The 13,152-nt window shown below is 45.1% G+C and overlaps 1 protein-coding gene across 1 annotated transcript in view; it reads right to left on the reverse strand.

Annotated features, from left to right (window-relative positions):
• Positions 1 to 13,152, reverse strand: part of DENND3 (DENN domain containing 3) — a 68,138-nt gene that overhangs the window by 15,778 nt on the left and 39,208 nt on the right. The window contains exons 11-14 of the mRNA XM_067467259.1: positions 12,877 to 12,980; positions 10,698 to 10,879; positions 8,114 to 8,635; positions 1,786 to 2,048 (exon numbers count right to left, since the gene is read on the reverse strand). Coding sequence (XP_067323360.1) covers positions 1,786 to 2,048; positions 8,114 to 8,635; positions 10,698 to 10,879; positions 12,877 to 12,980 — 1,071 coding nt within the window. The remainder of the gene's footprint in view (positions 1 to 1,785; positions 2,049 to 8,113; positions 8,636 to 10,697; positions 10,880 to 12,876; positions 12,981 to 13,152) is intronic.

Raw genomic sequence — 13,152 nt, forward strand, 5'->3', positions numbered from 1 at the left:
GAATCCCAGAATGCGATAGCAGAGACTTCCATCGCTGTTCCAAGGGCTGAAAAAGTTACCAAAACTACTCAAGAAGTTTATATTACAATTAACAAGCAATGAAATGTAATGACTTAAAAATCGATGCCAAAAAAGTTTCCAAGAATTACTTCTATCGGCTCCAAATTCTGTTCTCTGACCTACAAGAAGCACTGCTTGAATTTCAAACAAAAAGTGGGTGCTAGAAATAATATCATACGAAAACTGACTGGCACAACCTGGGGATCACAACCAGACACAGTGAAGACATCTGCCTTTGCACTTTGCTACTCTGCTGCTGAGTATGCATGCCCAGTGTGGAACACATCTCACCATGTTAAAACAGTGAATGTGGCTCTTCATAAGACATGTTGCATTATCACAGAATGTCTGTTCCCTGCACCACTGGAGAAATTACACTGTTTACATGATGTAAAGTAGCAGCCAATGACATCTGCTGGGAAGTAGTAGCCAATAAGGAAAGGACCAAGGCAGTGACATCTCCAGCCCATCCCTTGTTTTGGAATCAGCCAGCACTTCAATGACTTAAATCAAGAAATTATTATTATTATTATTATTATTATTATTAAACTTTATTTGTACCCCGCTAGCATCTCCCGAAGGATTCGATGCGGCTTACACAGTTTTCTGAGATCTACAGAGACAGATCTACAGGTTGTGCCAGTCAGCTTTCGTATGATATTGTTTCTAGCACCCACTCTGAGATCTCTCAGCAAGCGAGAGTCCAAAAGTGGCAGGCTCAAACCCAGAACCTCAATCAATCTGTGTGTCCCCTGGGCACACAGAAAACTGAGTGACTTGGAAGGCACTGAACAGACTGCGCTCTGGCACCACCAGATGCAGAGCCAACCTTAAGAAATGGGGCTACAAAGTGGAATCCACGACATGCGAGTGTGGAGAAGAGCAAACCACAGACCACCTGCTGCAATGCAGCCTGAGCCCTGCCACATGCACCATGGAGGACCTTTTTATAGTAACACCAGATGCACTCCAAGTGGCCAGATACTGGTCAAAGGACATTTAATCAACTACCAAGCTTGCAAACATTGTGTTTTGTCTGTTTGTATGTTTGCTTTGTTAAAAATGTAATACAACTGTCTGGTTGCTCCTGACACGATAAATAAATCTCCGGCCCACCCCCTATTCAGGTATCAGCCAGCACACCAGTGCCTTAAATCAAGAAAAAGCTTCCTAAGATCTACAGAGATACTTGCAGGAACACCTCAGCAAGCAAGAGTCCAAAAGTGGCAGGCTGAAACCCAGAATCTTCACCTATGGCTGATACCAAATGAGAGATTCGCTACTGGACACACAGAAGACTGGACAACTTGGAGGGCACTGAACAGACTACGCTCTGACACCACGAGATGCAGAGCCAATCTTATGAAATGGGGCTGCAAAATGGAGTCCACGACATGCAAGTGTGGAGAAGAGCAAACCACAGACCACCTACTACAATGCAGCCTGAGCTCTGCCACATGCACAATGGAGGACCTCCTTATAGTAACACCAGAGGCACTCCAAGTGGCCAGCTACTGGTCACAGGATATTTAATAGAATACCAAGTTTGCAAACTTTGTGCTTTTTAAAATACATTACAATTGTATTCTTGCGTCGCTCCTGATACGATAAATAAATAGCTCCAAATTGCAGACATATCTATTTCTAAAAGTTTACAAAACAAACATGGGTCTGAAACCTGTTAGCATATAATATTCAAAATGGTGTTATTTCTGCCCCACGCACCTCTATATCCCTAAAAGTAGTGATGTCTTCATAGCCAGGCCGGCCTCCTTCGGTCAAAAGGAACAAGCGCTTCTGCGTCATGGCTATTTTCCCAACTCCTTTGTTTGTTTTCACGGAGCTTGATAGCTTGTAGACACACTCGTTTTTGTCTAAGTGTTCTATGACGGCAGGGGGGAGGTTGACGTCCTGCGCCTCTGCTTCTGTTTCCTTCCAGTAGTTGTAAAAGTCTTTAAACGTTTCTGGATCTATCTGCTTCTGTTGCCCTTCAAATTAAAGAATCGCATTTTGTGTTAACATTTCTGCACAACTTGTAGGTTAAAGAGCCGCAGGACTCCAGGAGGGAAGGCTGTCAAGTGTTAACTCTGGAAGCCAAGCATGGCCAGAAATATTAATTAAATTCCCGAATATCAAAAACAAATAATGTAAATCACAGCCAGAGATTGAGAAGGGAGAAAGGAAGGAAGGAAGGAAGATAGGAAGAAAGGAAGGAAAGAAGAAGAGAGGGAAGGAGGGAGAAAAAAAAGGAAAGAAAGTAAAGTAAAGGAAAAAAGGAAAGAAAGAAGGAAGGAAAAGAAAGAAGGAAGGAGGGAGGGGAAAAGGAAGGAAGTAAAGAAGAAAAAAGGAAGGAAAGAAAGAGCGAAAGAAGGGAGGGAGGAAAGAAGGTAAAGAAGAAAGGAAGGAAGGAAGGAAGGGAAGAAGAAGGAAAAGCAAAGAAAGAAAAGAAAAGAGTGCAAGAAGGGAGGGAGGGAGGAAAGAAGAAAAAGAAAGAAGGAGGGACGGAGGGAAGGAAGGAGGAAGGAAGGAAAAAAGGAACGAAAGAAAAGAAAGCAAAAGAATGCAAAGGAAGGGAGGGAGGAAAGAAGGAAGGAAATAACAAAGGAAAGATGAAAGGAAGGAGGGAGGAAAGAAGGAAAAAGGAAAGAAAGAAAAGAAAGAGCGAAAGAAGTAAGGGGGAGGAAGGAAGGAAGGAAGGAAGGAAGGAAGGAAGGAAGGAAGGAAGGAAGGAAGGAAGGAGAGAGAGGAAAGAAGGGAAAAAGGAAAGGAAAGAAAAGAGTGAAAGAAGGGAGGGAAGAAGGAAAAGAAAGAGGGAAGGAAGGAAAGAAGGAAGGAAGAAAAGAAAGTGAAAGAAGGGAGGGAGGGAGGAAAGAAGAAAGGAAAGGAGGAAGGAAGGAAGGAGAGAGAGAGAGAAAAGAAGGAAAAAAGGAAAGAAAGAAAAGAAAAGAAAAAAGAAGAGTGAAAGAAGGGAGGGAGGGACGAAAGAAGGAAAAGAAAGATGGAGGGAGGGAGGGGGGGAAGGAAGGAAAGAAGGAAAGAAGGAAAGAAAGCGAAAGAAGGGAGGGAGGAAAGAAGAAAGGAAAGAAAGAAGGAAGGAAGGAAGGAATTCAGAATTCAGAAAGTGTGGTATTGCTCAGCCCAGAGACACAGCTCTTGTGCAAGCCCCAAGTTAGGCCAAGGTTAGGCCTGGCCTAAGTGATTTTCAATGTATGGAAGCCAGCGGGAGCTGCTCCAAAATGAAATTCCTAGGTCCCAGTTCACCAATTCTAAAGGTACCAAAGTTTGGATTTAGAATTGCTTCACCCAGCCCAAAATTGCCTCAGCCTGCTGTTGGCTCTCTGGCTGGGTTGGAATTCCAGCAAGAAATTCATTTTCTCATGAATTTCAGAATCTTCCCATTGCTTTTCCTTGACTGCTAAAAATGGCTTTGTAATTCAGTGTTGTGCTTATTGTACACTGAAATAAATAAGGTGAAATTAAATGGTACAGAATTGGATCCCAATGGAGAAACTGGAAAGCAATCAGAAAGACAAAAAAATCAAAAAGCTGGAGTGCAGCATTATAATGATACATTTCTCCCACAAAGTAACACAACCTTTAGATGATACTGCATGGATAAATCAAAACTAGTTGCAATTAAGCACAATAGGTTCTACAATAGCAGAACCACCAATAAAAATTCTCTATTTGCTGTAAATATCTAATAATTAATCAATATTATCAATTCGCCTATGGCCATGCCACCCTAAACAAGCCCAATCTCATCTGATCTCGGAAGCTAAGCAATGCTGAGCCTGGTTAGTATTTCAATATTATTAATTTAACTGCTACTATTATCTATTTTAGGTATGGTTAAAATAAATTTACAATAACTATTGCTTTAATCCTCACACTATTTTGCATTGTGCAAGGATGGTCACACATAACACTGGGAAAACCTAGGCATCCTTCCAAACCACAGGCTGGTGTAGCAAGATCAAATTGCAATGAACCTTATGTTTCCATAGTGACAGGAAAAATTTGGAAGCTTATGTTTATAGTATTGACTCATCAAAGCGTGTACTGCAACCAAGACAAGGACAGAGAAAACAGACAATTCAAACTGTGGGTAAATGTTGTGCAGCAGGTTAAATCACTGAGCTGCTGAACTTGCTGACCAAAAGGTTGGCGGTTCGAATCTAGGGAGCAGGTTGAGCTCCCACTGTTAGACCCAGCTTCTGCCAACCTAGCAGTTCGAAAACATGCAAATATGAGTAGATCAGTAGGTACCATTCCAGTGGAAAGGTAAGGGCGTTCCATGCAGTCATGCTGGCCACATGACCTTGGAGGTGTCTATGGACAACGCCAGCTCTTCGGCTTAGAAATGGAGATGAGCACCATCCCACAGAGTTGGACACGACTAAACTTAATGTCAGGGGAAATCTTTACATTTTACTAAATATTCACCACACCAATCAAAGTTTCATAGACAATGGAAACCATTCCTCATGGTCACACCAGAAGAAGAGAAAAGGGAAAATGGTCCAACTTAAGGCTCATCGGTTGGTGAAGACGAGGTTAAACCAGGCATGGGCAAACTAAGGCCCAACTTACCTGTCCAAACGCATCTCCTGTTATGAACCATTTAGGACAGGGGTCCTCAAACGTTTTAAACCGGGGGCCAGTTCACTGTCCCTCAGACCGTTGGAGGGCCAGACTATAGTTTTTTTAAAAATCAATAAAAAAAAACCTCCTATGCGCATTGCACATATCTTATTTTGCTGTGTGGAAGGGCCCTTCGAGGGGGTTCTTTCTAGCCCTCTTTAGGCAGCAATTCCAGGAGCAGAGAATGGGAAATCTTCCTATTTCTAGTCTGAACAAAATCTGGCTACCAGTATGAAAAAAAAACTCTTAAAAGTATAACTGTAAATAAAGAACAACACTCAAACACAGGGGAACTCCAGACAAGAAACAATCAGGGCCAGCTAATCACCTCTCCCTAAAAACTGTCAGGCTATGAAATGGTAATCAAGGTGGCCAACTGAAATATTCATACTTACCTCCAAAAGACAAGAGTTCTTTCTCCCACCCTGGATCTTCCACAATTATCCTAGTTAAAGGTTTTCCTCTATCATGAAGTCCAATCGTGTCCGACTCTGGGGTGTGGTGCTCATCTGCATTTCTAAGTCGAAGAGCCGGCATTGTCCATAGACACCTCCAAGGTCATGTGGCCGGCATGACTGCATGGAGCACCGGGGCACCCTCACTTGGCTGGCTCACGCTGCCCATCGGGCTTGACAGATAGTGTGAGCCCTCCAAGGGAGGAGCAGCACCGTGTGGTCTACTCTCGCGTAAAGCACCTTGCGAGGTGCTTTACGCAAGAGTAGACCATGCGGAGCAGCTGCCCTTGGCTGGCTCATGCTGCTCATCGGGCCGATGGGCAGCGTGAGCCTTCCAAGGGAGGAGCAGCACCACGTGGCCTACTCTCGCGTAAAGCACCTCGCGAGATGCTTTACACAAGAGTAGACCACACGGAGCAGCTGCCCTTGGCTGGCTCACGCTGCTCATCGGGCCTGATGGATAGCGTGAGCCAGCCAAGGGAGGGGCGCTGGTGGGGGCGCTCCTCCTCCGCGGGCCAAATAAGTGCCCTTGGTGGGCCGGAAGTGGCCCACGGGCCTTAGTTTGGGGACCCCTGATCTAGGACGTTAAGATCGTCTGGGGAGGCCCTGCTCTCGATCCAGCCTGCGTCACAAATACATTTGGTGGGGACAAGAGACAGGGCCTTGTCAGTGGTGGCCCCTCGGCTATGGAACGCCCTTCCTAGAGACATTAGATCAGCCCCCTCCCTTTTAACATTCCAGACAAAAGTCAAGACTTAGCTTTTTGAGCAAGCATTTGAAAATGCAGTGTAACAGACATAGGAATATGGAACAACTGGATGATGAGATTGGACAACGTTGTAACTAGGAGATGCAAATGATTTATGTCTTACTAGCCGTCCCCTGCCATGCGTTGCTGTGGCCCACTCTGTGTATATGTGTTTTGTGTGTGTATATATGTGTATATGTGATTTTGCACATGCATTGTAATGTATTTTTTTTTTGCCTTTTTAAGTCTTCTGCTGTTCTTTTCAGTGTTTTTATGAGGGATGGTCACTCGTTGGCCTGATACGTGTATTGTGTCCAAATTTGGTGTCAATTCATCTAGTGGTTTTTGAGTTATGTTAATCCCACAAACGAACATTACATTTTTATTTATATAGATTGATCTTGTTGTGGTTTTATACTATAAGTTAATGTTTTATATGTTTTAAATGTTTTTATGGTGACTTATTGATCTTGTTATGGTTTTATACTATATGTTAATGTTTTTAAAATGTTTTAAATGTTTTATGGTGTTGTTAGGCATTGAATGGTTGCTTCTGTAAACCGTCTTCAGTCGTCTGTGGGCTGAGAAGGGTGGTATACCAATATAATATAATATAATATAATATAATATAATATAATATAATATAATAAATATAATATAATATAATATAATATAATATAATATATAAGGCCTGAGGGCCAGATGTGGCCCCCTGGGCACTTATTTATTTATTTACTTACTTTATTTCTATACCGCTTTGCTCAGCCCTCAGGCGACTCAAAGCGGTGAACAACATCAGTACAAAATATCACAAAACAAGTATAGGGCAATTAAAAACAATTATCACATAAATCATTAACATCCGTATAAAAATCATTAGCGCCTCAACAGTAAAATCAGAATCCAGTCTCGTCATCCATTATTCCGTATTCCTATGTTCAATTACACTGTTTAATCAAATGCTTGTTTGAACAGCCAGGTCTTCACTTTCCTCCGAAACGCCAGCAGGGAGGGGGCCGATCTGATATCTGCAGGCAGGGCGTTCCACAGCCAAGGGGCCACCACTGAGAAGGCCCTGTCTCTCGTCCCCGCCAAGCGCGCCTGTGATGCAGGCGGGACCGAGAGCAGGGCCTCCCCAGATGATCTTAGTGTCCTAGTCGGTTCATAGGAGATGCGTTCGGAGAGGTAAGTAGGGCCAGAACCGTTTAGGGCTTTATAGGCTAACACCAGCACTTTGAATTGTGCCCAGTAGCAAACTGGTAGCCAGTGGAGCTGGCACAACAGAGGAGTAGTATGCTCCCTGAGTGCGGCTCCTGTTAGCAACCTGGCTGCCGAGCGCTGGACCATTTGAAGCTTACCTCAGGCCCTCCTTATTTTCCCTGTCTTCTCGGCATAAGGATGTGATGGCCTGCCGCATCATAGAATCATAGAATCCTAGAGTTGGAAGAGACCTCATGGGCCTTCCAGTCCAACCCCCTGCCAAGAAGCAGGAATATTGCATTCAAATCACCCCCAACAGATAGCCATGCAGTCTCTGTTTAAAAGCTTCCAAAAAAGGAGCCTCCACTACATTCAGGAGCAGAGAGTTCCACTGCTGAACAGCTCACAATCAGAAAGAATGAGGGAGGAAGACATGCAGCAGCTGAGAGTCCTCTGGAGCACTCTCAACCACAGCGTGTCTCGCCCTCCTCCCGGCATTTTGTTGAAGGACAGCCCAAAGATCGGGAGAGGAGTATCAGAGAGGAGGATTGGGACAGTCGCCACATAGAATCATAGAATCATAGAATCAAAGAGTTGGAAGAGACCTCATGGGCCATCCAGTCCAACCCCATTCTGTCAAGAAGCAGGAATATTGCATTCAAAGCACCCCTGACAGATGGCCATCCAGCCCCTGTTTAAAAGCTTCCAAAGAAGGAGCCTCCACCACACTCCGGGGCAGAGAGTTCCACTGCTGAACGGCTCTCACAGTCAGGAAGTTCTTCCTCATGTTCAGATGGAATCTCCTCTCTTGTAGTTTGAAGCCATTGTTCAGCGTCCTAGTCTCCAGGGAAGCAGAAAACAAGCTTGCTCCCTCCTTCCTCTCACATATTTATACATGGCTATCATATCTCCTCTCAGCCTGCTCTCTCTCATGTCTCATTCTGTCTCATTTTCCTCCCCGTCCTTAAGCCATGCATAAATAATTTTCCCTGCTGATTTTGCTTACCAACTGTTAATGCATCAAACAACCGGTGTATAGTTTCTATGTCTTTCACGATGCCAGATTCCTGAATGCGCTTCACAAAGTCCGCCAGTTGCATGTGGGTTTTGGGCAACTCAAAGTTTTTCACGTGGTCGTCCGCCTTGGTTATTTCTCTTTGCTTGTCCAACACCAGGCTGATCAGTCTCTTCAGCTCTGGTTTCTGATCTGCTTGGGAGCGGTCAGAAGCGGGAAGGGCTTCCACTGTTTTCCTCACAAGGTCAGTAGGGAATATCCTTATATCCGTCTTGTACAAGTTTTGGAAGTCCGAAAGCGCATTGAGAAGCCTTCCTTGCATCAAACAAATCAATCCCCGAAGGTAGAAGTATCTCGCGAGAAGGACAGAGTTATCGGGAGACACGATGTTGATAGCTCTGCTGAGATGGTTAATAAAATCAATGTAGTAAGACAGGACACATTGGCCCACCAGAGGAAAGTGGATTTCTGGGATCTTGAAAGTGCTCACTTGTTTCGAAACCAGCCTCAAAGCTAGAAAAGGAGAAGAAAGTGTTGTTTACAAGCCATATTCCAAAGCTCACTGACTGCTCTCATTTCTCTGAACTTAGGAAGCCTTGCATTACCACATATTTCCTCTTCTGAGAAAGCGTGAGAATGTTATCGTTCTGCAAAACATACCCAGGTTGTTGCTCAATAACAACTTAGACTCCTTTCACAGTATGCAAAAGGGCACATTTTACCAACAGAGGAAGAATTTTGCTTGCTACACTGACAACTTGTTAAATCAGTAGTTTTCCGACGGCTGGGCTTTAGCACAGCTGGTAATCACCAGCAGCAATAGATCTTACCGATCGAAAGGTTGGCCATTCGAAGCCCGGGTGGGGGTGAACACCCAACCTTGAGCCCAGCTTACTGAGTCGCCCAAGGTCGGAGAAAAGCGGTATATAAATGAAGTAAATAAATACTCAGTTCGAAAGCAGTTCGGAAACAGTTGTGAGTTGCGAGTAGAGAAATTAGGTACTGCTTAAGTGGGGAGGTATTTTACAGCACCACAAAAAGGAAATACCAGAAAAATGCCAGTGATCAAAGGATGGAGGAAGTCTGTGATCAAGGGTCTTCATCATAGACGATGGAGCAACAACACCGCCTTATGGCCAGAATCAAGCACAACCTCCAGGACACCGAAGTTGGGGAAAATGTCAACATAATACTTCTATTTGTTGTCTGTCCTGTCTGTTCAATGGTATTGAATGTTTGCCATGTATGTGTGCTGTGATCTGCCCTGAGTCCCCTTTGGGGTGAGAAGGGCAGAATATAAAGGCTGTAAATAAATAAAATAATACATTTTCAACCTTCCCCTTAATACAGTTCCTCATGTTGTGTTGACCCCCAACCATAACATTTTCGCTGCTACTTCATAATTTATTTATTTCTTAATTTACAGCATTTATATGTCACAGCATTTATATGTCACCCTTCTCACCCCAAAGGGGACTCAGAGCGGCTTACAATATATATTTTCATACAATATATTATATTATTAGCATAGTACAATATCAGTATTATATATTATTATATTGCACTATACCATTATATTGTAATATTGTTAGTAATATTACATGTAATGCAAATATATAATTATAATTATAATATTGTATTATTATTACTAGTATTATATTGTATTATATTATAATATTATAAATATTATATGTATATACAATATACTATATTATATTATTAGTAAAGACAAGATGGAAATGTCTTCTGCTCCCCTCTGTCTTCACTCTGTAATTTACTACTGTTATGAATCGTAATGTAAATATCTGATATGCAGAGTGTATTTACATTCACTGGACCAAATTTGGCACAAATACCCGATACACCCAAATTTGAATACTGTGTGGTTGGGGGGGGGGGGGTGACTTTGTCATTTGGGGGTTGTAGTTGCTGGAATTTATCAACAATCAAAGAGCATTCGGAATTCCACCAACGATGGAATTGAACCAAATCTGACACACAGAACTCCCATGACCAAGAGAAAATACTGGAAGGGTTTGGTGGGCATTGACCTTGAGTTTTGGAGTTGTAGTTCACCTACATCCAGAATTCACTCTGGACTCAAACAATGATGGATTTGAACCAAACTTGGCATTAATACTCAATATGTCCAAATGTGAACTCTGGTGGTGTTTGGGAAAAACAGACCTTGACATTTAGGAGTCGTAGTTGCTGGGATTTATAGCACACCTATAATCAAAGAGCACTCTGAACCCAGCCCACAATGGATCTGCACCAATCTTGGCACACTACCTACATGCTCAGCATTGAATACTGGTGAGCTTGGGGAGGCTGTTTTTGGATTCTGGAAGTTGTAGTTCACTAACTCCAAAAAGGAAGGTGGAGAGATCTTCAGCCTTCTCTGCCAAAGGGGTTCTAAGACCATCAAAAATATGTTTTCTGATGGTCTTTGGCAACCCCTCTAAAAAAACACTCACAACCCCCACCCAGTGGTCCAGACCCCCAGGTTGAGAAATGGACTCTTTCTAGGATGATCAACAACCGATGGATATGTCGATGACGAGAGCCAACTTACCGTGCTTAGTGTTTACGCGTCGAAGGGAAGAATTCCGCGCTGGGCCGTTCATGGGACCGATGTCTTGCAGATTCGGCAAACTCATTCCCATTCGCTTGCTGATCATGTACTGAGGATTAAACCTTTTGATAACCATTTTCTCCATAGTGAGTCTCCTTGGGCTGTCAAGCATTGAACTTAATCTAACAGAAGGGAGATTCAAATAAATGAACAATGTGTTCTGTTTGGAATCAAGAGATTATTATTTAATCCCAGCAGCATCTGGTAATTCCCATATACATTGCTTAAATTTCACAATAAGTTTATATTCTCTCGAACAAGCGTGGGAAACCTTGGGCCCTCCAGGTGTTTTGGACTTCAACTCCCACAATTCCTAACAGCCTACCGGCTGTTAGGAATTGTGGGAGTTGAAGTCCAAAACACCTGGAGGGCCTAAGTTCACCTGTGTCTGTTCTAGAAATTCTCCGCAATATCATTCTAATTTTAGGCCTGTCGTTCTTCTTCATATGTCTTGGAAGTAGTTCACTGCAATCATTATAGCTACAGTGTTCCCTCGAGATATTGCGGTTCGCTTATTGCGGACTTGCTGTTTCGCAAGTCCGCAATAAGCAGGGGGGGCACGGGGGGAGGAGGTGGAGGAGGAGGGGAGGGGGAGCCAGGTGCTAGGCCTTACCCTGGGGCTTGTCTCGGTCCACTTGGCAGTGGCCTTGTCCTCCTCGCTGAGTCTGCTACTCACCGCCTCGGAGGCCCCTTGGGCTCTTTTGACGGCAGTGCCATCAACGGCACCAAAGGGGCCTCCAAAGCAGCAAGCAGAAGACTCAGCGAAAAGGACAAGGCCGCTGCCGAGTGGGGACGCTCCAATGAGGCCTTGTCCTCTTTGCCAAGACTGCTGCTCACCACCTCGGAAGCCATCAACTTGCCCAAGGGGCCTCGAAGGCAGCGAGCAGCAAACTCGGAGAAAAGGACGAGGCTGCTGCTAAGTAGGGACACTCCACTCATTCGGCAGAGGCTTTGTCCTCTTCGCCATGTCTGCTGCTCACCACCTTGGAAGTCATCAACTTGCCCAAGGGGCCTCCAAGGCAGCAAGCAGCAGACTCGGTGAAAAGGACGAGGTCATTGCAGAGTGGGGACGCTCCAAAGAGGCCTCGTCCTCTTTGCCAAGTTTGCTGCTCGCCGCCTCAGAGACCATCAACTTGTCCAAGGGGCCTCCAAGGCGGCGAGCAGCAGGCTCAGCAAAAAGGACGAGGCCGTTGCCGAGTGGGGACGCCCCTAAGACCCCTCGTCCTCTTTGCCAAGTCCGCTGCTCGCCACCTCGGAGGCCATCAACTTGTCCAAGGGGCCTCCAGGGCGGTCATGAGCAGACTCAGTGAAGAGGATGAGGCCGCTGCTGAGTAGGGACACTCCGCTCACTCGGCAGAGGCCTCTTCCTCTTCGTCAAGTCTGCTGCTCACCACCTTGGAAGCCATCATCTTGCCCAAGGGGCCTCCAAGGCAGTAAGCAGCAGACTCAGTGAAAAGGATGAGGTCATTGCCGAGTGGGGACGCTCCAAAGAGGCCTCGTCCTCTTTGCCAAATCTGCTGCTCGCCGCCTCGGAGGCCATCAACTTGTCCAAGGGGCCTCCAAGGCGGTGAGCAGAAGATTCGGCGAAGAGGATGAGGCCACTGCAGAGTAGGGACGCTCCGCTCACTCGGAAGCAGCCTCGTCCTCTTCGCCAAGTCTGCTGATCACCACCTTGGAAGCCATCATCTTGCCCAAGTGGCTTCCGAGGCAGCAAGCAGCAGACTCGGTGAAGAGGACAAGGCCGTAGCTGAGTGGGGACACTATGCCCACTCAGCAGCGGCCTCGTCCTCTTCGCCGAGTCTGCTGCTTGCCGCCTCGGAGGCCCCTTGGGCTCCGTTGATGGCACTGCCAGGCTGGTTTGAGGCCTCAGTCCAGCCTGATAGTGCCATCAATGGCACCCAAGGGGCCTCCGAGTCAGCAAGCAGCAGACTTGGAGGACGAGGCCACTGCTGAGTGGGAGGAGCGTCCTTACTTCATGGATTTTCACTTATCGTGGGTGGTCCTGGAATGGATCACCCGCGATAAGTGAGGGAATACTGTATACACTTTTGCACAAAGCTCATCATCATGTGAGCTCATATAGGAAAGAATATAAACTATACCAGGAACAGTGATTTACCTGTTTTCTTCAGTTTGGGTGGTAAGTTCAAGGCGCGCAAAGGCGTCCATCTTCCTGTTAAGGCGAGCTTTGAGAAAAGAGTGGAACATATAGGTCTCCAATACCTGCAAGGCACAACAAGCATTAATTGTCAGAAATTAACTAGGTGTTTTTAATTACAAAAATGTGAGTCGAGCACTGAAAGGGTCAAATGGATGCAATGACTCAGCAAAAGCTGCAACTCAATATGCTTAGTAGCTTAGTAACCCTCGGTCCATGAGAGGTCTCTGTGGGAGA

Source organism: Anolis sagrei, chromosome 4, assembly GCF_037176765.1.
Source record: "Anolis sagrei isolate rAnoSag1 chromosome 4, rAnoSag1.mat, whole genome shotgun sequence".
Taxonomy (NCBI): Eukaryota; Metazoa; Chordata; class Lepidosauria; order Squamata; family Dactyloidae; genus Anolis; species Anolis sagrei.